The sequence below is a fragment of the Barbus barbus genome, assembly GCF_936440315.1.
Source record: "Barbus barbus genome assembly, chromosome: 35".
Taxonomy (NCBI): domain Eukaryota; kingdom Metazoa; phylum Chordata; class Actinopteri; order Cypriniformes; family Cyprinidae; genus Barbus; species Barbus barbus.
The window spans coordinates 3,977,732-3,999,358 of record NC_136763.1 but is presented as its reverse complement, the minus strand read 5'-3'; the positions used below and the strand labels follow the sequence as shown (position 1 = coordinate 3,999,358).

Here is a 21,627-nt window from a genome sequence, read left to right as displayed (position 1 = left end):
TATTTGGTCCCATTTCCCCAACCCAACCCAACCTCAGTGTGTACTAATAGCTGTCTGGTGTTGTTTTGCTGTTTATGCAAAGCCCCTTGATGGACCATAGACTATTCAAACGGGTGAGTGCAGCCTCAGTAAATCAGTTCGTACCCCTCGATTTCTCTTCTTTCATCTCCCCGTGTCTCCCTTTTCTTTCATCTTGTTCTTCTTCTATGTACCTTGATTTCAGACTCTGCTGTTCCCTATGACTCTCTCTGTCCTTTCTTACCCTCTTTTCTTTTCTTTTATCTTATCTTTTTTCTCTATTGCTTTATGCCTGCATGCATGACGGCCGACTGGAGCCCGAGTTGACTGAGCCTTAAATGAGAGAGAGAGGACTATAGATCCAACTAACCAACAAATACAGATGATGCATTAATTACAAAACTAACAATGCACTCTCTCTCTCTCTGTCTCTTTTTCTCTCAATCTCTCTTTCGATCCCTCTATCTCCCTAAAGTCTCCTCCATCTCTCTTGTTATGAGGATGCTTATGACAACACTAAGGACTGCTGGGTAGTGCATTTGGTAATTGCATGATGGCTAAAGACATGGAGGCCTTGCTTCTATCAGGGCATGCTTAAAATAACATCCCTTTCTCTATGGAAGAGGAAATGTCTTGAATGCCTGGCTGCCTGTTTTATACATCTCTTTCAGCTTTTATAAGCTTGATCTGGGGGCTGAGGGTGGGACGGTGGTCAATCTGTGAGCTAACGATGTGTTTGGGGGTTTACATAGTCTTTAAGATGTTGAATACTAAGTTCTAAATGTAGATGTATAACATGATGAAAAAATGTAAATATTTAATTAAGTTGAATTTCTGTGATGTATTGTGCATGAGTTGTAGGGTTACATATTGTCACCTTTTAAAGGTTATACTGTAGTGTTAAGATGTGATAAGAAGTTTACTTTGGATTATTTTGGATCCTGAGGGGTTTTTTGTTGTTGTTGTTAATATATTAATATGTGTTTGCTTTGAAGTCTGATTGTAGACTCTTAAATGTAAAAAGTACATTTCAAAGAAAATCTTTTTTTCCACAGATTTAAAAAATTTATAAAAATGACTTTTGTCCTATATAGCGGCCAAAAAAGTATTTGGACATTTAAATCACACTTAAAAATGTGTGAATGTCGTTGGATTAGATGCAAAATATCCAACCATGTATCATCTGTGCTCAAATCCTGTACAAGACCTAGTTTTCTGAACCATATTTGCTTTGACTTTTGAGCAGCTGGACTGTGGACATGTTCCACTAACGTTTGACAACCACAAAGTTTTCCTAATTTCATTTTAATCAGTAAATCTACCGTTAAACCCTCTGTTCTGCTTGAAAGGTGTGCTTGTGCTATCTTTCTTTAAAATAATTAACACTTGCTTTGATGTTTTGTTATCTAATGCCATGACATTAAGGCGTTTTTAAGTGTGACTTAGCTTTTGGAGTCGCTGTATCTGTGTTCTATATGTTCCTTGAGGCTTTAAAGATCTTTGTCATTTATAGTGGGGGTATATTTGTTGTTTTTTCTTGATGCCAGTGAGGAGACAGTAATGAAACTGGCAGGTGTATTGGTTAATGGTCTGTGATTCCTCTGAGGGCTCAGAATGCTTGTGAACCCTCAGGCTAACCCTGCAAAACTCTGTTTTTTGGTCTATTTTCAGGGCGAAAGAATTGAGAAAGGCCAAGGAACATGAGAGCGCCACAAAGAGCCCCGTCGCAATGTAACATCTCCGAGCGGACTCTTCCTCTTCATTGCGTTTTTTTTCACAGACAAACAATTTACGAAAAAAGCAAAAATTATTCATGAAGGGGGACACGGAAGATCATCGGATACGTGACGGTTGAACTCTTGCAGCGTTGTGACTACTGCATTGTGTATTTTCTTGCTACCGGGGAACTGAAATCAAGACTATTGGGGAAATATGACATTATCTTCATGGCATTTTTGCACTCTTCATAGATTTTTTTTCTTTAGATTAAAAAAAAATACCGAAGGAAGACCAAGGAGCAAAGGCTTTTTATTCCGACGACGCTTGTAAAATATCACGCGACATGAACAGATCAACGTCAGAAAAACGTCACGCTGGAAGCCGCTTCAGATTACATTTTTATATTTTGAAAGGAAAAAAAAGACAACAATCAACAAGTTTGGGGGAAAAAAAGAACAAAACCTAGAAAATGTAAACCAAAAAAAGGCCTCATTTCAGTGACCATATGCATGCAGAGTATTTGAACTCAGTCTCTCATCTCCACAAATCTTTGTTTTTGACAAATGCTGTCTGTTTATTCAAAGGGAAGCCTTCATATGAATGTAGATGGGATCAGGGCAAAAATGCTGGGTTTGAAATATCAGTGTCTTACCTTTGTCTTTATGGGTCTTAGGGGACTTCTGACAACAAATTGGGGGATTGAAGCGAAGCCCTATTGGCTACTGTTTGTGTGCACTGTTTTCGACTTTCTTATGGGTCCTTTTCTTAATGTCATTTTTGCTGGCCTGACTTTGTGTGTCCTGTGTTTGTTGAATTGAATCTGGATACAGTGCATGTGTTTGAGCGAAATGCTCCTGCATGCTATGTAAATGTTTTGTGTTTTATTTTCATTCATTCATATTGGTGATATTGTGGCACCATCAAACTAGACCGTATAAGCCTGTTTGTTTTCCAGTATATTGTTATAAAGACCATTATTTTTATATAGTTCATTTATTTATTTATAAGCTTTATTTACTTTTTTTGCCTTTAGCATTATTGCATTTTTTTAATTGTGTGAAGGTTTTAAATAATCTCCTTGTTTTAAAAACAGACCTTTTTTTAATGTGAACTGTACTATCCATTGTGCCACAGCTCCAAACGTATATTTGCAAAGGTTATCTTCCATTTTTGTGTGTGTGCGCGTGTGTGTTGTGATACGTTTCTTCATTGTTACTGTTGATTGATTTCGAAGAGCTCCAGAAAGCCGCCACAAGCTTTCCCGTGGAGTTTCGCTGAACATTGCCTTGACTTCTTGACTTTTTGAAGGGTCCCTATACAGGAGCTTCAAACAAAAAAAAAAAAAATCCATATTTTTGACTATTTAATTGGTCCCTGTACATATGAAGATGGGTGAAGGAACATTGATAGCCAGAAACTTTTTCCGAAGAGGATTGTATTTAAGAATATATAGTATTTTATTCATAAATTGGATTATAACACATTAAGAGACAAACAAACAATATATTGTATAGTTTTCTTTGAACGCCCAAGATGTACGGTTGTATTCTTTGTAAATATTGTAAATACTGGTTGTGAAGAAGGAGCCATGTGCATGAAACTTTAAGACATTGAACATAATGTAAAGATAAAATGTAGTGGCAATGGTCTGTAATACGATTTGAACGACTTCACTGTAAGACTTTGTTGAAAATGTTCTTTCACAGAACATTCTCTGAAGCATGACATGATTCACGATAAAACCGTAGATTTAGCGGAAGAGCCAAACGAATCCATCAGACACAACAGGATCTTTCTTTTTCAGGGTTAGCGGGAATAAAATAGTATTTTGTTTTGTTTTAACCGATGGTGACCAGTCATGTGAATGCTACAGGACTTAAATAAGCTATTCCTTTGAGAAGTATTGAATGACCAAACTTCACTCACACACCCAAAAGTTACAGCTGAGGTTTCTACGATACAGGGGATGAAATGTCTCCACGGTATAACATAACTAGAGAAAATACTCACATTTTGAACTCAACATGAACAATGGTATTGGATGGAGTCAGGAGGTTAAAATTAGGTTGTGTAATTAAAAAAAGATGTTGACGTGAGGGTTGTGAATGGTTATTTCCAGCAGACGATTCCCATACACGTGCTTACATGCTACACTGTAAAAAGTGATAAGTTGATTTAACTTAATCACTCCAAAAAGTAAGTTAAGTGAACTTGACAATTCACTTAACGTATTTTTTTAAATTATTATTTACTTGATCATTTTAAGGCAACGGGTTTCCTCAATTTTTTTAAGTTAAGCCAATTATTACTTTTTACAGTGTAGACTCAAACACTGAGAGGCCACGAAAACGGTCATGGATGCATATTGTGAATGTAGCTCAAAACACGTATGTTTCGACTCCCAGCAGAATCGACGACTGCCATGTTCATAGCTTTGGTTTTGATTGTTTCTCCATTTCTTGGGGGGCTGCTACCAACTTTCAAAACCCCATGGTTGAGTCACACAGAATCATATTGATTTCGTTTGTACGTTTTGTTTTTCGTTTACGCTCGTGCCAGCTATATGGAAATAAGTGTTTTTTACAAATTTCTCTGAAAGAAATTTGAGATTAACTGACCCCCCTGAACTTCCAAAGCGATTTCAGCTGACGAGAGGCATCATTTAAACTTACACCAGCACATTTTGCCTGTTAAAGAAAGGTAGGACGAGGAAAGAATGTGGTGCTTATCTGCTGAATTATGACCTATGTAGTTTTATTTCTATTCCCTACATGTAGATCCATTGTTTTAGAAGTTAAATGTTTCCTCATGATCTCAGAGACTCAGTATCAGTATTATTATAGAAAGTGCCTAAAATATTCAACCGATATCAGGAGTGTGTGTTCCTAAAGAAGTCCATATGAACCAATTGCTCTTTTTTTAACGGTATGCAACGCTAAAGGCTGGTTAAACAGGAGCCCAGGTCTGTTTCCTACTCCCAAACCATTTTCACTCCTTAAACACGGACACAGAGTGTGAAGGCACCTGTCATTTTAGGTTTTTGTGTCCCCTGCTCATTCTGATTAAGCGACTTTGTGTGACCCGGTAACATACTATGCATGCTTTCATTATTTCTTTAATTTTGTGTACTTTTTTTTCTTCTCTTTTTCCATGTCAGATCTAAACTGGGCCAGGAAATTAGGACACGCTCAGTGTAGTTGGCGCATTATGTAATAACTTCATCCGGTTAGTTTCAAGTCCGAGCACAACTCCAAGCGAAGGTGGCCGCCCTTTACATCCCTATCCAACCGTCCGACTTGAAACTTCAGGAAATCATAAGCGAAAGTCCTCAGTATCCACCAGGAAAAGCTGTTTATGGATCACCAGGTATATGTATCTCAGTTTGGTCATTCATCTTAGGGAAGGGAAAAATCTGCCTCCCTTTTGTAGTTTTACTCAGGGTGCTAAAACAGGGAGATGGTGTTCTGCATGGAGACTAGATTAGGTTAGGTTAAGTCTCCAGGTTCAGCTCAGAATTAAGAGAAACCACTGGGAATATGTACTTCCATATGCTTTGTTACAGAACCACTGCTTTCAGAGACAGACCGCCACTCGGGTAACAGGATAGACTGTATGTTTATAGAGTTTTTAGACCATTTTTCCAAAACTGAGCAGGTATCATCGTTTGTGCAGGTATCACCGCTCATTTAGTATTGCCACATCCCCATGGGATTGGGAATGCATAAGTATACCTCAGCGCCAAATACCTTCAGAAAAAGGTGGGAGATCCCGTCCTCTTATGAAACAGCTCAGCATGCGTGCATCCGGATCATGCTTTCCGTATTTTTGTGTCAGATAAGAGAAATATGCACTTTGTACAGCTCACCATCCGAGTTGAATTCCCTCTCCGAGCCCTGGTACGTTGTAAGCGCGTCTGTGTGTGTGCTTTATCTCGACGGATGACCACATGAGCACATGTGACGGTTCTAGCAAAACGAGGGAAAACAATACTGGTGCAGTTGGAAGTTTGTACGATGTCCTAAATCCTCTCTCTTTGGAAACTCCGGAAATGCAGGTTAGGCTTAAACTGAACTGAAAAACCACTCGATTATAAGCTTTTCACTTACAAGTACAGAGCAATAAACACTTTGTTTTAGACAAGCTCTTTAGGTTGAAAGAATATGGATAGGTCAAACATAAAAAAAGAAATAAAAAAATAGAAAAAAACTAAACAAAAAAACATTGGGACATGCTTAGTTCACTTCCTCTTATGCAATTACAGGTACACAGAGAGAGGTGTTCAGTGGTCTGTGGACATTGATTTCATGTTTCCCAGCCCTAATGCACGTTTTCATCATTTTAAAATGAAGAATAGAAAAAAAGATAAAATATGAGCCCATATTTCTTACAAGGCAGTGGGCTTTCAACACTCTGCATGTGAAGCTAGTATTAGACCTCTGTTTTCCCCTCTCTCTCTTTCTCCTTCATACCTGCTTCGTGCTCCTCGTATCTTCCTCCTCCTCTTCCTCCTCTGATGAGTTTTGCCTCATGTGCTGCTTTCTCGGCCGTCTCCCTCTTTCTGTCCTTCTTGTGAGTTATATCATTTACTTAGATTTATTTTTATTTTTTTGTTTTGTTTTTGTTTTGTAACTGTGCATGTGAGAGCATCACTGAATTGTTGGATATGTTTTAAAAAATAATAAATAAATAAATATTCAGCTGCTGAAGCCATGCAAAACATTTTGAATTGCCCTTAAAATATGGAAAATGTTTTCTGAATGCTTTATATAATTTCTGCTGTAAAATAAAATCTTAAAAGAGAAACGGTGCTCGTGTTGTTCCTGTTTTCTGCAACTTTCTGTTTTTCTTTCCATAATATCATTTCTGAACTCCCTCTGCTCTGAAAGTTCACACTAACACGCAATCTCAGTTTCTTTCTCAATACTGACACGATATATAAAAGATATATAAAACATTACAGAAACATGCAGTATGAACTTACAGTTAACATTAACTACAATTACATTTAAATTTATAAAATTATAATGTTAATTATTTTTTGTTAAATATAAGCATTTATTTATTTTAATATTAATGATTATTTTATAGAAACTAGCAATATATTATACAAAATATTATAGTTTTTAATCTGTATATTAATTTATATATTTATTAGTATTTTATGCAAATACTAATATAAAGTCACACACAAGTTCACACACACACACACACACACACACTCTCTCTCTCACTCTCTCAATTCAATTCAATATGTGCTTTATTGGCATGACAATTGTTACAATGTATTGCCAAAGCATAGTGTTTACATTGAATCTAGAACAGATATATATGCAACGAAAACATGCATGTAGATACATTTAAAAAGTAGAACAAATCAACATTTTAGAATTCTATGAACAATTTAAAATGCAATGTTGTGTCTCTCTCACTCTCTCTCTCTCTCTCTCTCTCTCTCTCACTCAATTCAATTTGAATTCAATATGTGCTTTATTGGCATGACAATTGTTACAATGTATTGCCAAAGCATAGTGTTTACATTAAATATAGAACAAGTATGTATATAAAAAAAAATAAAAAAAATACATGCATGTATATATATAATTAAACAAAATAGAACAAATCAATTCTAGAATTCTGTGAACAGTTTAAAAGTGTGTGTTTGTGTGTGTGTGTGTGTGTGTGTGTGGGTGGGCGCATCACTGATTTGTTGACTCCTCCCTCTTTTTGTGACAGGCATCAATGTATCTTGCTGCTAGTGAGATACAATCTTGTTTTTCACCTAATAAATACTGAAGTTGTGTTTTCTTGTTTAACATTTTGAAGTCAGGGTAAAGTGTTTCAAATTTGGGATAAAATGCCTCTCTAATGTGTTGATAGTTAGGACAGCTGGTGAGGAAGTGTTGCTCTGTCTCCACTTCTCCATGAGTACTGTATGGACAGATGCGGCTCTCTCTGGGCAGCCAGTGCTGTCGATATCTGCCCGTCTCTATAGTCAGAGTATGACCGCTCAGTCTGTACCTCGTTATCTGTCTTCTTAGTTTACAGTCTTTCACTGTACTCAGATATTCTGCAGTTGTGTAATCTCCCCACACGGAAATAACCTATATAAACATATATGTTTTAATATAGGTTTTAATATATGTTTTTAATATATGTGACATATATAAAATTGGCCGTTTTCCTATAATACATGTACATATATGCATGTATATATGTGTGTGCATATATGCACCTATATGTTTACCTATATATTAGTAAAATGATTAAAATCCATAGCTGCTAGACAACATAAATAAAAGCCCAAAATGTCGAAATTTACATTTACATGTACATATAGGGCTTATATGTGGATATAAAGAAGCAATACAGGAGACCTATATGGCCTTTATATGCACATATATGCACCTCAATTTTGCCTATATGTGGCATATATACGCATATATGCAGCATATATGTTATCATATATGTGCATATATACTGCATATAGGTTTCATATATGCGCATATATCCTCATATAGGTTCTTTCCATGATCTATTTAGGGCCAAATAACATTCAAGTTTACTTTGTTTTTCTGTTGTTTCTTTCCAATAGTTAGATAATTTTCCATTAGATAATTTTCTTTTTGTTCTTTTATAATTTGGTTGGGCCAAATTTTGTGGATGATTATTTCAGTGTCCTGCTGCTGGATGTTAGTCAGGTTAGTCTGTGTTTGCAGCTTCAGGACCATCTGAGTCAGGGGACTTTTTTCAGGGTTCACTTCATGGTTTTTAAGGGCTTTAAAATGATAAGAGTTGGGGTCGCTCATTTTTAAGTGTTTCCAAAATTTGATGGCTCGTTTCTCAATGTGCATTAGTAGAGGGTATTGGCCTAATTCTGCCCTGCATGCGTTGTTGGGTGTGCTCCTCTGTACTCCGAGGATACAGAACTCTCTCACTCACTCTCTCACAGTAGCAGCTGTAGTAGTATCAGCGGGGCCTTTACAAATCACACATCAACTCAACTATCAAGCATGTAAGTAAAACTACACAAACTCAGTGATTCCATACAGCCATGTGTTATATCGTGTTTTATGTATGTTTCTGAATATCGGTCCTACTGAGCGTGTTTGTAAAGTTTACGTTGTGCTAATAGGTGTGAATGCGGCTAACGTTAAAGCAACAAGTTAGCTTAGCGTTAGCTTCCTGGTTTGAAACCGACTTTTATTAATTTTCGAACTTTAATTCCAGTCTATTCTTGTTGGGATTAGTGCATATGACGCTATCAATTAAGTTTATTATTAATCCGAGAGTTTTAAAGAGCTTGTGTGTGTTTCTATAACCGCTACATGCTAATGGCTAACATATTGTTTCTGACTGATAACAAAGTTTGTGGAAACGCGAAACATACTCGACTTATAGACATTTTGTCATAATAATAATAGATTTGGTTTGAATTAGTTGTATACTTATTGTCTTTTATGACTGGAATGCGAATATAATGTGCTGATAGCAAACTTAAAGCGATTAATAAAATAATAATTTGCCTAACTGAAGACCATTTCGCATAATTTAATTTCAATAATGTTAAAGACTGGTATTTTGGTGACATACGATGACCTGCAAATACAAACTTTTATATACGTGTTTATTCATTATAAGAATTATATTCATATTCAAATATGTTTTAACCTGATGATTAGGATGTTTACATGAGAATAATTTTAATTTCTAATCAGCTAAAAGCAACTCATGATGTTATGATATGCTTAACAGATAATGTACTTTGAATGTCATATGTTCATATTAAATGCATATTAAGCATTGCTTTATGATGTTGTTTATTAATGAACATTAGTTACAAACCAGTCACCTTTTGTTATATTAGTGAGGAACACATATGTTTTGAGACATTTGTGACCTTATTGAACGTTTTATGTTTCTGTCCCTTTCTGAACCACAGATCAGTGCACAGATGTAAAGAGGTTTAACAAACACCTCTTCATCTTTTAGTCATGTTGCAATTAACAAGTGGAAATTGTGCTGTGCATGTAGGTTAGATATGCTACACCTCTTAAGAGACTGATAACTTAAGTACATCATCTATTCCACTGACAGCCGTGTGTGAGCTTACTGACACTGACCATCTGTCTGTCCCCAGTGCTCTGGATGCTATTGACATGATGGCATTTATTGCTGTATATCATTTACAGCTTTAAACATAAGTTTGGATAAAATAAAAAATAGGAAATAATGGAATAGCTTTCCGACTGATACCTATTTCACCCAAAAATGAAAATGTACTCACCCTCAAGTCACCCAAGATATAAGCCTAGATGAGTTTTTCTTCATTTGAACAGGTTTGGAGAAATGACATCACTTGCTCACCAACGGGTCCAGAGTCCAGAGTCCAAACAGCTGATAAAAGCATCACAATAATCCACACCACTCCAGTCTATCAATTAATGCGTCACCATTATTTATATAGCGCTTTTTACAATGCAGATTGTGTCAAAGCAGCTTTACAATAGTAAACAGGGAAATAGTGTGTCAACATAGTCTTATGAAGGGAAAAGCTGCATGTTTGAGAAACAAAAATCCATGATTAAAATGCTTTTAATTTCAAACTGTTGCCTCTAGCTAGGATACAAGTTCTCTATCTGTAATATTGCTTTCTCCAGCGGAAAACGTGTCCCATCTGAATTAGGAGAGAAATATGCACAGATCAAGCACCGTTTACAAGCGAAACCAGTCCAAAACCGCTCTAAACAAAACTGTTGGTGGATTTTGATGTGAGAGGACACAGGGGATGGACTTTTTCACTGGAGAAAGCGTTATTATGAATTATGGACTAGCATTTTGGCCAGAACTGACAGCTAAAATGTCTTGATGAATTATAAAAAAAAAAAAATTATGCTTCATGAAACGTAAATTTAATGGACTGGAGTGTGGATTATGTATTATTGTGATGTTTTCATCAGCTGTTAGGATTTTCATTCTGACGGCACCCATTCACTGCTGAGGATCCACTGGTGAGTAAGTGATAATGCTAAATTTCTCCCAACTAATCTAAATCTTGGATGGCCTAAGGGAGAGTAATTTGTTTTAGCAAATGTTGCTTTTGAACTTTTTCATTATTTTTTAAAAAGTTTTTTCTATATTACTTAAAAATAAATAAAGTGTCAGATCACGATGAAGCGGCTGTCTGTTTTACACACTTAATAAATGGAGGTGGGATAAGGATTTGTGTAATATTCATTTAGAAAAGCATGTATTGTGTCTTACTGCAGGGGGATTTGAGCAGTGAGATTTCTGCCACGATCACATGATCTGGAACCTTCCACGTCTGGTTGTGGAATGTGTGTGTTTGTCTTCACTTCTGATGGTTCTCTTGTTAAATCTCTTAAATGAGTTAAGTTCTCTTAAATGTTATCCACAGCATTCGACGGGAGTGAAGTCTGGCTCGAGGTTTTTCACATGATTGTGATTTTCTTTTATTAATGTATTCTGAAATAAACTCTAGACACTTTGACACCAGATTAAAAGTCATTAAGCAAAATGGCTCTGTTAATTGTGCAACATTGTGAAGGGAGATTTTGATATCTAATGCAATGACTTTAAGACAGTCTTAAATGTGCAAATACATTTTGGGCCACTGTAAATCAGAATCAAGCAAAAGTTTGAATAGGCTTTCATTATAAACTTGTGCACAGTGTGTTGTTAGATGTTTACAGTTTGAGCTTGTTGAACGTTATACCTTCTGTTTTCTGTTGTGTTTTTACACCACTTTGTGGTCTTACCTGTACTTTCTCTTTGTGACTGTCTCTATAGTCAGAGTATGACCGCTCAGTCTGTACCTCGTCAAGTGTTTGTTGAAAAGAGCACTTCATGTGTGTTTACGTGTCTTGTGCAAATCCACACTTTTTTCATTGTCATCTATGGTCCTATAAAGAACCTTTAATATCCATAGAACATTTCTATTCCAAAAGGTTCTTTAGATTATAAAGATTTTAAGAGCTGTTTACTGAAGGAAACCAAAAAAGTGCTGTGGCCTCCCTTTTGAAACCTTCCTTTTTAAAAGTGCAGCACTGTGCCACTAGGTGGCAGTAGAATATCATGCTGTTTGCCAAACTAGATTTCTTTTAGAATGACATAACAGGACATTTCTGTGCTTAACAGATGCTTTGTGACTAAATCAACTTACAATACACAGCCCATATCACATTAGCAGCAAGTAAAGAGTATGTTATGCTAGACCTTATTCACTTGTTAAATACTGGCTGCTCAAGTAGATTTTTCTTTTGTTTGCCAGGACTTTTCCAGCCAACCTGATGTCTTTTTTTTCTTCCTATAAATGTGAAATGTATTACGGTTCTCTCTCTCTGTCATAGGTCCGCCCCGAGTGCAGATGGCTCTGGTTCTGCAGGAATGTCTGGGGGTAACCGCAGACTGCAGCAGACGCAGGCACAGGTGGATGAGGTAAGAGGACACTCCTGACACCATTTCCCAGTGTTCTTGGCTGGATGGGTGTAAATAGTCGACTTGACTTCTGTCTCTCAGTGTGATGCGATCGTTTCAGGGATGGTTTCTTTGTGATGTGAACAGTTATGTAATTACAGGACAACAAGATGTACAGTGACTGTGTTCATTGAATATTCAAATGAGCTTTTAGACTCCGCCTATGTAAATCTATGTATTTACTCACTATATGGTTATGTAAGACAAAATTAGACTGCTGATATGAAGAAAATGTGAGATCTCCTTGTATACATGCCAAAAATCATTAGTATATTAAGTAAAGATCATTTTCCATGAAGATATTTTTTTACATTTCCTACCGTAGATACAGTATCTCACAGAACTGAGTACACCCCTCATATTTTTGTAAATATTTTATTATATCTTTTCATGTGACAACTCTGAAGAAATGACACTTTGCTACAATGTAAAGTAGTGAGTGTACAGCTTGTATAACAGTGTAAATTTAATGTCCCCTCAAAATAACTCAACACACAGCCATTAATGTCTAAACCGCTGGCCACAAAAGTGAGTACACCCCTAAGTGAAAATGTCCAAATTTGGCCCAAAGTGTCAATATTTTGTGTGGCCACCATCATTTTCCAGCACCGCCTTAACCCCCTTGGGCATGGAGTTCACCAGAGCTTCACAGGTTGCCACTGGAGTCCTCTTCCACTCCTCCATGACGACATCACGAAGCTGGTGGATGTTAGAGACCTTGCGCTCCTCCACCTTCTATTTGAGGATGCCCCACAGATGCTCAATGGGGTTTAGGTCTGGAGACATGCTTGGCCAGTCCATCACCTTTACCCTCAGCTTCTTTAGCAAGGCAGTGGTCGTCTTGGAGGTGTGTTTGGGGTCGTTATCATGTTGGAATACTGTCCTGCAACCCAGTCTCTGCTTCAGTATGTCACAGTACATGTTGGCATTCATGGTTCCCTCAATGAACTGTAGCTCCCCAATGCTGGCAGCACTCATGCAGCCCCAGACCATGACACTCCCACCACCATACTTGACTGTAGGCAAGACACACTTGTCTTTGTACTCCTCACCTGGTTGCTGCCACACATGCTTGACACCATCTGAACCAAATAAGTTTATCTTGGTCTCATCAGACCACAGGACATGGTTCCAGTAATCCATGTCCTTAGTCTGCTTGCCTTCAGAAAACTGTTTGCAGGCTTTCTTTCTTGCAGCACTCATACGTCTATTTCCCAAACACAACCTCTGGATATGACGCTGAGCACGTGCACTCAACTTCTGTGGTCGACCATGGCAAGCCCTGTTCTGAGTGGAACCTGTCCTGTTAAACCGCTGCATGGTCTTGGCCACCGTGCTGCTGCTCAGTTTCAGGGTCTTGGCAATCTTCTTATAGCCTACGCCATCTTTATGTATAGAGCAACAATTTTTTGTGCCAGTGGTTTAGATATTAATGTCTGTGTGTTGAGTTATTTTGAGGGGACAGCAAATTTACACTGTTATACAAGCTGTACACTCACTACATTATATTGTAGCAAAGTGTCATTTCTTCAGTGTTGTCACATGAAAAGATATAATAAAATATCTACAAAAATGTGAGGGGTGTACTCACTTCTGTGAGATAATGTACAGGGCTTGACATTAAGCATTCTCATGTGGTTGTCCTTCGGACAAGTAAATTTATAATTTACTTGTCTGAGTATAAAAGTTACTTGCCCGAAGAGAAATGTTTTTTTTAATTGGGTTATAAATATAATTATTTATTGTAGTTATACAAAACACATTTAGTTTATTTAGTTAGATTTTTCTTTTTAAATAAAATAATGAAATAAAGTTTGATAATACGATTATATTTTAAAATAAAAAGGGAGTATTAAGTACAAATATAATTATTTTATATTAAACTTAAAATAAAATGCTAATTTACTTTTTTATATATGATTTTTCAAACTTAAATTAATTTTTTTTAAATTAGAGTTCAATTTAATCAGTCAACTAGTATAATAAGACATATGGGCTGTTACCAAACACATGCAATCGGTATCAACAAAATTAATCTTTGCAATGTAGAGGAAATACATATATTTACCCACTGTTAATGCAGCTCTGAGGGACATGTTTTAATCTGCAGTTACAAATGAATAATGTTTTGATTCATAAAACGTTCAATACTGATATTTGAAATTAATTAAATTCAAAAATACTGTAAATGTGAAATTAAAACTTCCAGTAGGTCGCATCAAGTCACTTTTAATAATTGATTAATTGCGACTGAACCGATTCATTTAAACGGTTGATTCATTCAGGAACGAAACACCGTCATGTTGCTCAGAGACGCAGAACAGTGATGTGGCTGTGTTTGGAATTATTTTTGTTGGTGAAACAGAGCAAAAACAAGAAATATGATGTCTAAAATGTAAGTCTCTTAATGTTAACTTCTTGTTTATTGGAAGGTTATAAAATCACATTTGTAATCATGATGGTTTTTGGAGCCAAAAAAAGGGCGCTCAATCTTTGTTTGATTTTGTTTAACTATATGAAATTATAAGAATATATAAATTTTCTGTCCCCATATCTTGAATTTTCTGATCATTCTTCATGCATTGTAATACTGAATCATGCGGTGAAAGAATGCACTCGCAGGTGAGCTAGTCCAACCTAGACGACTTTACATAACGTATGCGTGCACTCTGTAGGTGTGTTTTGATTGATTCTTGCAATATACTCGTTAAAACAACAATTACGAAATTATGGCAAACGATATATATCGCACACCCCTATAACAAAGGCTATATAATAAATAAAGGCAGTTATTATTGTTTTTGATAATGACTTTTTCAAGTTACTTGTCTGATAGGGCAAGTAAATTTCTCTTTCACTTGCCCGACCAAAACATTCACTTGTCCCGGACAAGCGGTAATGTCGAGCCCTGTTGTATATCAAAACTTAATTTTTGATTAGTAATATGCTTTGCTAAGGACTTATATATAACGTTATAATGAGAGCACTATTGTAAAAAAGGTTGTGAATTCTTAGGGTTTCGCTGACGTTTAATGTCTTTAACATAAGACATTATTTACCCCGTTTGTATCTGTACTCCCGCGGGAGTGCATGTCTCTAACACCCGCACTGGGTTTCGATTTTGAAACATGCAGTGCTCATGTTTATTCAACGAAGTCAAAGCCTTTTGGAAAATCTATTTGTGGCGGTCAGTTTTGATATTGTGGCGGGAGCCACAAATAAATCAATGTATGGGAAACACTGATAATGTATATTTATAATGCAGTGCTAATCGACACCTTTATCACTGTTTAGAATATTATAAAATGACTTTGCCTCATTCTGTGATATGAAACCACAGGTCACAAAAGGAAGTTATTTCAAACACTCGACTGATGTTATGAAATGTATTTGGAGCAAAAATGTCATTAAATGTTTTTAAACGCACTGTACAGCCCTGGTGCGTCATCTGTATGTGTGTTCGACTTAAAGGGGTGCTGCAGATCGATCGCTGTTTGAAATCAACGTACTGCAGTAGGATAGGAAAGCATGCAGAACTGTCTATTAATATATAGCTCTCGTGGTACTTCGATGTCAAACTCTGATCTGTCTGCGCAGCGCCGCTTCAAGTCGAACACACCTTGAAATTTAATTGACAACCTTGTGGCCGCGGGGCCCTCCCCTTAAGGCGGGGCCCCAGGCTACAACCTGCTTCAGCCTTACGTTAATCCAGCCCTGTTAGTGAGCATAAGAGACTTCTTTCAAAACCCCAAACTGGTAGTGTTTGTATATATGTATACATGCATATCACATTTCAACATTTCATTTAAGGTAAATTATATGCCATTTAAATTGCATAGAATGTTACAGAAGGTGCTACTTTCTCTTTCACTCTCGGTCTCTCTTTTCTTTCTGTGCGACTCCTCCCTAAAGTGCGCAGCATAATCTGTCACCAATTTTTCCACATCTTTTCTGCAGCTCACCGCAGTCATATTCATCATTTCTGTTCAAGGAAATTTATACCAGGACATATGTAGGTCTCTGTGCACTTTATACCCGTTGACCTCTCCCGTCAGATGTCTTCCTTCAGTGTAGCGTGAGCTCATAGGCTGCTGGCCGGTTATGTAACGCCCCGTCACTATGGTTATGCAAGTGAAACATGGATCTGCACATGCTGGCTCTCATCCACACTGTTCTCTCTTAAAGGGGCGGAGCTACATCATCCTGCAACAGGGTTTGTGGAGCACTAGAGCATATATGAGGAGGCAATGTTTGTGCACTGTTGCCATTGACGTTATGTAATTCAATTATAAGGGGATTTTTCTTGCTTTCCATTACATAAAACATCTGCTGAAGACGCAAGGGTGCTTCACATTGAATATAAGCAACAGGATGTGATATCATTCTCTAGGGCTTCTGTTTTTGATAAATAATAAATCAGAAATATATAATAAACTCAAAACATATCTTTTACTTCATTTTGAGTAGATGGAAGTGTTACTGGTAATTTAGACTTTAAATAAAATGCATTAAATTAATCCCAGTAGGAAAGCAGATTGATTCTCATGAAGTCAAAAGTTTGTATATTGACTCTTTGGACACAGTCAGTCATGGGCATGCAAAATTTGATCAGTCGCTGTTTCTTTGTCATTCTATTTTAATCTTTGATTGTATAGATTAGTTTGTTGGTGAGTGGTATTAGAGGGAGGGATGTTCTCATTCTATGCATTTTAATTCTTGTGATGCAAAGCTGAATTTTCAGCATCTTTCCTCCAGTCTTCAGTATCACTTGATCCTTCAGAAATCATTCTAATACAGGTGCATCTCAATAAATTAGAATGTCGTGGAAAAGTTAATTTATTTCAGTAATTCAACTCAAATTGTGAAACTCGTGTATTAAATAAATTCAGTGCACACAGACTGATGATTTAGGCTCACATTTAACAAAAACCCACCAATTCACTCTCTCAACAAATTAGAATACTTCATAAGACCAATAAAAAAAAAAATGTTAGTGAATTGTTGGCCTGGAAAGTATGTTCATTTACTGTATGTACTCAATACTTGGTAGGGGCTCCTTTTGCTTTAATTACTGCCTCAATTTGGCGTGGCATGGAGTTGATCAGTTTGTGGCACTGCTCCGGTGTAATGGAAGCCCAGGTTGCTTTGATAGCGGGCTTCAGGTCATCTGCATTGTTGGGTCTGGTGTCTCTCATCTTCCTCTTGACAATACCCCATTAGATTCTCTATAGGGTTCAGGTCAGGCGAGTTTGCTGGCCAATCAAGCACAGTAACACCATGGTCATTTAACCAGCTTTTGGTACCTTTGGCAGTGTGGGCAGCACTACAAAGCTGCAGATGCTGGATGTTTATAGACCAAACTATAATAATTCTGGCACACGCTGGTTTCCCAAATGTTGGATAATCCTAAGAAAATGTTTATCTAGCCTTGACCTAGTTGGACAAATCATGCCTCAAAGAATATAAGTGCATTTTGTATTCACTTTTTGTTGTTGTGGTTTTTACAAGCAACAAACCATTTGTCTTCTGTCACATTGTGTTAGGTAGTTCTATGAAATCTCATTGGTCCAAAGTCTTTATCAAATATGGTCAGATTTGCTGTGGTTTTGCTGTATCAACAGTGTTGCTGGAAACGTGTTGTAACAGGTTGCGATGCTGTGTTTCTCTCAGTGCTGTTAGTTTGAAATGCTGACCACTACATTACATGTTACTGTTGTCTGGTTTTAAGAAGTCTCCTGCCATCCTGCCAAAAGTCTCACATAGTTAAATTGATTAATATACCGGTGTTCAGACAGCTGTTTGTTTACATGCATGGCACCATTCCTTCACCTCGATTACTTTTCCAGCCCTTAGCAACACTGTTCCTAGTTTTTCTAAGAATCCTGTTATGGGAATCCTCTCGTTCCTCTAGGTGGTGGACATCATGAGAGTGAATGTCGATAAGGTCCTGGAACGAGACCAGAAGCTGTCCGAGTTGGACGACCGTGCCGATGCCCTGCAGGCCGGTGCTTCCCAGTTTGAGACCAGCGCTGCCAAACTCAAGAGGAAATACTGGTGGAAGAACTGCAAGGTAAGACAAAGATGCACACGAGAGACCATATCATTTTTCTCATATCTCATTTAGTTTAAATCCATTCTTTATATATGAAGGCTTCAGAAAAGTATAACATTTAACTATAATGTAACACCGTGATATAACCATAAGCTCATATGCAAAAATTATTATGCAACATCATTTCATGTGTTATTGTTAAAATACATTGCGATTAGTTTTTGTGCTTACAAAAGGCCATAGTAAATATTAAGAAATATATTTCAAAAGAAGACATTTGAGGCCTGTTGAATTGGCTAAAGGTCATTGCATTTACATTTAAAAAAATACAAGAAAAATATTTCTATACTAAAAAAAAAAAAAAAAGACGCAAAAGTATGGCAGAGTGGTCCCATGCAGCATGTGCTGTATTCCAAGTGTTGTGCGGGTATACGATAGGGTTTGGTGAGAAACAAATGAAAATCTTGACCTGGCCGTTCGTCTCTGTGTACGACTGCGCCACAGTTCACTTCAACTCGCCCAGGACAAGCACACAAGTTGTGAAAAATCAAGATTAATAGAATGCTATCCCTATCAAGAAGATTAATCTAAGAAAAGTTTTAATTTTGCTAAATCGTATTTCAATAACAAATGGATAACATTTGAGCACCACATGACAAGGTGTATTTGTTTGTTGTCTTTACAGATGTGGGCCATTTTGATAGCTGTGGTTGTGATCATTATTATCATCATTGCTGGTAAGTATCAAAGCATTCACAGCTTCTTTAACTCCGTTTGTACAAAATGAGAGATTGATCATGAGATGCCGGCCCTGTGATTTAAGAGTTTGAAGAATTGATTTGATGATTATTAAATACACTGCTCTTTTTCTCTTTCAGTCTGGTCGCTGTCATAAATACATAAATCCGGTTATGATTGGAGGAGAAGATCAGGATATGAAGGAGTATCAACTTCGGAAAGAAGAGAGAGATGATGAATGGATGCTCTTCCAATACGTTCTAACCTGCTGATTTTCAAAAGCATATCTTGTAAACTATCCTCAATGTTTGTTTTCTTTTTATAGGTTTTGTTTTTAATGACTGGGATGTTCCTGAATGCCTTTTCCAAATACATCTAACACACTCCTCTGTGCAAATAACTGACAAGTGTACAGGTTACAAAATGATCCATAACACGCATGCTTTCATGATATCATGAGGCCGAAACATATTAACCAAAACTCTTGTTGTGAAAGCTATCTGATCACATTAATGAATCCCTCATGGACTCTTGTAGTAGACGGCCATAATCAGACACTCTTGAGTCTTTCTGGGCCAACAAGACAAAAGAGCCTTTCCTGAACAACCACAGATGTGCCTTTAAACAACTCCACTGCCATCCTGTAACAACAGCACAGAACTTTTCTCTGATTTTACTCAGAATATCTGCACAAAAAATATATATATAAGTTTGAGATGATATTGAAAGATTGAATTTCGAAGTGATAATTCACTAATAATTTAACTGCATTAAAAGTATTGCCTTATGTAGAAATAGTTTGCTAGGAAATATCTTTGCTTAACGAGGATTTCAGTAGTATTGTGGTGTTTTCTTCACCTCTCGCTCACGGTGCCAAAACTTTTGTCTATCGGAGCTTTTTTGTATGTATTTGCAATGTTGTATGTTTCACAAATGTATAAACAAGTGCAATTCTATGCTTGTGGCCTTACAAACTATTAAGCCTGTTGAATCGCCCATGTTGGCTTAATAAAACACTGATTTAACATCCTTAAGTGTGTATAAACCGTTTTCATTGCTTTTACTCACAAATGGATTACAGTAGCTCATGCTCCAAATCACTTTTTCTCTCAGATACTGTCTTCTGCAAGGAGAAGGGTGCTCTGATGTTGTGCATCTCGACTGTCCACTGCTGCCTTTGTGCTGGTTTAATCCAGTTTGCAATCTTCTTTCAAGACAGAAGTGCACAACATGTACTAGTGAAACAGCCCTTACCTCTCAAAACAGCTACTGAATAATGGGTTTTAACAGAAAGAGGTTTCCAGCCATTTCTGGAACCAAACTTGAACAATGAAAAGTGTACTGAACACTTAACTGCAAAATCAATTAGAACTCTAGAATGATTTCTTAAGGATGAAGTCACAGTAATAAAAAAATAAGTGCAAAAAATCCAGCTATTGTGGAAGCCTGTTTCCACCACAGGATAAAACCTTTTTTTTTTTTTCTGAGAATTTTTTTGCACAATACCAAATTTACATTTTTCAGTGTTTTTTTTCTCTCTGATTTCCGAGTTTACACCACAATATTCAATTTTTTTTTGTTGTTGTTGTTTGTTTTTTTCCTAGATATAAAGTGTATTTAAAAAGTAATGGAGACTTCTCATAATTGCGTGATTATATTTCTCAATTTTGAGATCTCACAGTTCTTTTTTTCTTGCAATTCTGAAAAAAAAGTCAGAATTGAGAGATTAAAGAGTTATTATGATTAATTATTTATCCATCCATCCCATGGAAATCTATCTGTATTTATCTATCTGGATAGACATTAATCAGACAACTATCTCATAGCTGCCTCTAGGATAGTAAAGACTCAACCCAAACATAATTTCATAATTAACAGTACCTTTAGTGCATGCACAGACATCGAAATATTCTAAATACATTAATATGAATGTTAAAAATATGTACTTGTGTGTTAAAAAAAAATTGATTGGTAATAATATGCAATACAAAATGTTGAATCCTCTACTGATGTTGAATGTCTGTTTGTCAGCCACTGTTTATTCAGAAGCATGGTATATTTCAAATTAACAAGCATGCTATCATCAGTTCTTTCTTGTTTGGTTCAGATCCTAACAATCACGAAATTTTACTCTTTTCACTGACTTATTTAACAGTAAGTACAAGTAAAAAGGGCCCAACAAATATAGTTGCATTGTGATTTTTGTCCGCGCAAGCTTTGTGAGCTTAACCGTGCGCGATATGCATTTATAATAGTATTCCTGTGTTTTAACAGCGGTCAGGAAAGTAGAAAGGTCAGGAGGTAATCTACTTTATTCCTGCCAGTTCCCAGGCCGCGACGTAACGTATGGACACGCCCCAGTGTAGTCACGGCAGTTTTACGTTTTTCATTGAGTTATTTAATAAAAGTAATCGCACCCGTACAGTGTGACTCCATTTAACCCTGGGGCGGCGTTAAAACGCGAGATCTCCGCTGCTCCGCCATTGTTTTCATCGGTTGCATAACATGGTCATACACGTGAGTCCAGCCGCATCTTCGGTGATGACCACGCCCATCGACCAATCAGACTGTCACGGGGAAACGCTCCCACCAATGGGAGTCGAGTA

General features: G+C 36.8%; 2 protein-coding genes across 6 annotated transcripts in view; both read left to right on the top strand.

The window, feature by feature from the left end:
- LOC306854630 (calmodulin-binding transcription activator 1-like) overlaps window positions 1-6,225 on the top strand; it is a 333,407-nt gene extending 327,182 nt beyond the window's left edge. Inside the window, exons 23-24 of the mRNA XM_079392795.1 lie at window positions 83-113; window positions 1,690-6,225. Of these exons, the coding sequence (XP_079248921.1) occupies window positions 83-113; window positions 1,690-1,722 (64 nt within the window). The 3' untranslated portion in view covers window positions 1,723-6,225. The remainder of the gene's footprint in view (window positions 1-82; window positions 114-1,689) is intronic.
- Window positions 6,226-8,429: 2,204 nt separating this feature from the next.
- On the top strand, window positions 8,430-20,061 carry LOC306855137 (vesicle-associated membrane protein 3-like). Of its 5 annotated transcripts, XM_079393594.1 has the most exons (7): window positions 8,675-8,749; window positions 10,074-10,745; window positions 11,004-11,072; window positions 12,105-12,192; window positions 18,143-18,301; window positions 18,969-19,020; window positions 19,162-20,061. In XM_079393594.1, coding segments are annotated over exons 3-7 (318 nt in total). In that variant the 5' UTR covers window positions 8,675-8,749; window positions 10,074-10,745; window positions 11,004-11,070; the 3' UTR covers window positions 19,179-20,061. The 5 variants fall into 5 exon arrangements, with proteins under 5 accessions (XP_079249718.1, XP_079249720.1, XP_079249716.1 ...); XM_079393590.1 differs by lacking the exon at window positions 10,074-10,745 and having other exon boundaries at window positions 11,004-11,124; XM_079393593.1 differs by lacking the exon at window positions 10,074-10,745 and having other exon boundaries at window positions 8,683-8,749.
- Window positions 20,062-21,627: the final 1,566 nt, after the last annotated feature.